We start from the raw sequence: 3,842 nt of genomic DNA on the forward strand, positions 1-3,842 counted from the left end.
CTGCACAACTTACCTTTTCATTTTACTCACCTGCACCTTACTTACCTTACTGCACAACTTACCTTTTCATTTTACTCACCTGCACCTTACTTACCTTACTGCACAACTTACCTTTTCATTTTACTCACCTGCACCTTACTTACCTTACTGCACAACTTACCTTTTCATTTTACTCACCTGCACCTTACTTACCTTACTGCACAACTTACCTTTTCATTTTACTCACCTGCACCTTACTTACCTTACTGCACAACTTACCTTTTCATTTTACTCACCTGCACCTTACTTACCTTACTGCACAACTTACCTTTTCATTTTACTCACCTGCACCTTACTTACCTTACTGCACAACTTACCTTTTCATTTTACTCACCTGCACCTTACTTACCTTACTGCACAACTTACCTTTTCATTTTACTCACCGGCACCCTACGTTATCGTACTTACCTTCAGTACTTACCTGCAATCCATTTACCTGTACGCACTTTATATCCGCTTCGACTCTACTTACCTGCATTACTTTATCCACTTACTTTAATGCTACGTACCAGTACTTTACGATCTCTACTGCTCTTAATGAAGAATTTTATATAAATATAACATGATTCTAAAATGCATAGTGGAATATAGTTATATACTATATTACAGCCATATTACGAAAGGCATAATAAATAAATAGCAAGCATAAATAAACTACGTTATTCGATGGAGATCATTCAAGATGCGGCTCTCGTCTTCACCGTTACGCACTAAAACATTAAATACATTCTCCTACAAAAAAATAATGCAATTCTTCCTTACCTTGCGTGACAAGGAAAAACATCAGAACCGTAGGAATTGGAATTTGAGAGTGCCATCGGCTGCGACTAAACAAAAATTTTCTGATGACGTAATCCATTGCTATCAAGATAAAAATGTTGAGATGTACAGCGACCTGTTCTATTTATTTAACGTATTTCATTGCTGCCATAAACAATATCGAATTCCTTCTTTGTGAATTTGTGATAAGCAATGGCACACTGGGACGGCTAGGAAACGCCATTACGTCCATGCGAACACGGGTTGCAAACGGTACAAGCTTCATGGGATGACAAAATCCAGAGCTATTATAAAAAAACTACTTACTAATTTTTGTCATATCACATTGGAAACGCACTCACGAAAGATCTATACGGGCACCAGCGCTACTCGACTGTCTCAACGTAGTCTGCTAGAATTACAATCATTTCTTTCTGACTTTTATGGTAAGTGAAACCACACTAGTACCAATGATGAACGTCACTGCGCCAACTTCAACTCAGAGGGCCATCAGAAGAAACATCGAATTCGCTTGATATTGATGTAATGCTGTCATGGATAAAATGTGCACTCTTTACGTATCCAACTGCAATCAGGAGCAAGTTAAATACTTACGGATGTTTGTGATGCCATATTTAGAACAAACTGATGTGAACATGACTAATCACGTTGTCCAGAGCGAAAGGAACTTGAAAACAGTTCAGCTAATAATGTTATACATTATTATCATGTATTCATATTCATATTCATATTCAGATAGATATTCAAATTCAATCCATGTAATACTCGCATCTTCCAGCTATCTAATTAATCAAATTCAATACTTACTGATAAACGATACTATTTGTGATAAGCACAGGCACACTGGGACGGCTATGAAACGCCATTACGTCCATGCGAATACGGGTTGCGAACGGTACAAGCTTCACGGGATGACGTAATCCACAGCTATTATAAACAAAAACTACTCACTATTTTTTGTCATATCACACTGGAAACGCACTGACAGCAACAAGCACCAATACGTTGTCAGGATTTGTAAGAACGCTGCTCGACTGACTTAGCAAAATCTGCTACAATTACAATCCATTCCTTCTTACTTTTATGATAAGTGAAACCACACTATAACAACTGCGAAACGTCACTGCACAAAAACACTGTACAATCAAACTGCAATCAGGAGCAAATTCAATACTTACGGATGTTTGTGATGCCTAATTTGTAACCAAATGATGTGAACATGACTTATCACGTTGCCCAGAGCAAAAAGAACACCATAAAAACTCAGCTGATGACGTAATCTGTAATTACAGAAGTTACCTAATTCTACCTATGTCTAATACGCCTATCGTCTTGCTATCTAATTAAACAAATTCAACACTTACTGTTACGTTTTTTGAACGCTGTCAACACTGTCCAACAACCACTGTTCAGTTTTACCTGTCTTTACTGATAATAGATTGCATCTGGGCATTTTCAGAATGTAGCAAGGCGAATGTAATTTTCAATTCTTAAAAGAATTAAATCAAGAGCACCTAATCTATGATACCATATACATGATAATTTAATATTAATGCTGCAGTTAGAATGAAAGCAATGTGGCGCTAATGGCACTGCAACCTTCAACCTAAATTTAACAAAAAAATAAAAGTAAAAAGCAAGGCATATTCATCATGATGCATAGTTACCATATTCAGTTAGGTTTCAGAATTTGGTTGTTTCATATTCATTGATATGAATATAAAATAATGTAAATTCTAAAAGTGAATTATATTAATGCAGTCATCTATAAATAAAAAATAGAAATAGATACTTCTTCGTCTTCAGCATCTGATGTACCTGAAAGTCAGCAATAACAACAATAGAAAAGAAACCCGTCAGTTTCCATTCACCATATATGTAAAGTAACATGCATAGCATACCACCACCAAAATATCAAATCTAACTTACCATTTATTCATGGATGGTGTTGAAGAGCAGAATTATAGTTGACCACGTGCTAGATTGATAGCATTGCAGTGAACTACATAACCTAATAAAATCGATGTGCTTGGTCAATTGTATAAAGTAAATTATGCAAATGACTATTTACTTTGCTTCACGAAGAGCAACCTAATTTTCCATCAGTAATAGCGCAGTAAAATGAACATTATGAGCAACATTATGAAACGAGACGATTAAATTTATTACGTTTCTATTTACACACTTCATATTACTACGTAATATGGCATTGTTATGCAAATTGTTTTCCCTAAAATTACCTAAAAGGAAATATTATTAACCTGAAGCATCGCAGATTACTAAAAATAAACGGAAATGCTATCACTGCGTATATATGCATGTTGTGCAATTTAGTTGCTTGAAAGTACAAGGTGATTCAATAATTTATATTTTACCAATGTTTTTCATCTAATCAAAATTATGTGGATAATAAAAAATAGCTTCTACTGAAAATAGTTTCCAAAATAAAATACTTTTTCATATTTATGGAAAATTAAACAGTTGTCATGAAATTTTACGATGATAACTGCGACAGAAATTTTATAATATACAATTTATCTCAGCACAGAATTTAACAAGTACGCTGCGTAGACATCATGATGGTAAGCGGCTGCACCAGTGGGTATGCCACTTGACAGCTTATTTACTATCAAAAATTTGTTTTGGTGCGCAAACGTGGTTGAGCACTGCATCAGCGCGCTTCATACAATGTGAGAAAAACCCTAATCGCAGAAACCTACCTGCAGAAATTAAGCAACTGAGCGATTTGCAATGAATTCAAAAAACTTACGCGGGTGACAATTCTGTATTGCATTTCATAAAAAGAATAAAACAAAAGAATCAGGAGTAGCCTGGATTTGGTTATGTTGCTAGTCGACAGAAATTATGAGAAATTAGATCTATATGAGATAAAAACAGCTAAGTGCTGTTCATTCAACTCGAAATAGGGGGTGGGCAGAATTTCCAGTTTAATGCGATCTCTGTTCAGCTTAGTATTATTATGAGCTCAATGATGGGGATCATTAGAAAGGAAAGGAGGGCGG

At 35.4% G+C, this 3,842-nt stretch overlaps 1 protein-coding gene across 1 annotated transcript; it reads right to left on the bottom strand.

Annotated features, from left to right (window-relative positions):
• Positions 1–801: 801 nt before the first annotated feature.
• On the bottom strand, positions 802–898 carry Tsp_05817b (hypothetical protein; the record flags this gene model as incomplete). Its single annotated transcript, XM_003380044.1, has 1 exon — positions 802–898. A coding segment is annotated over exon 1 (97 nt), but the record flags the coding sequence as incomplete, so codon positions are not given.
• Between the last annotated feature and the right edge of the window lie 2,944 nt (positions 899–3,842).

This window comes from Trichinella spiralis, assembly GCF_000181795.1.
Source record: "Trichinella spiralis strain ISS 195 chromosome Unknown Scfld2, whole genome shotgun sequence".
NCBI classification, from domain to species: Eukaryota; Metazoa; Nematoda; class Enoplea; order Trichinellida; family Trichinellidae; genus Trichinella; species Trichinella spiralis.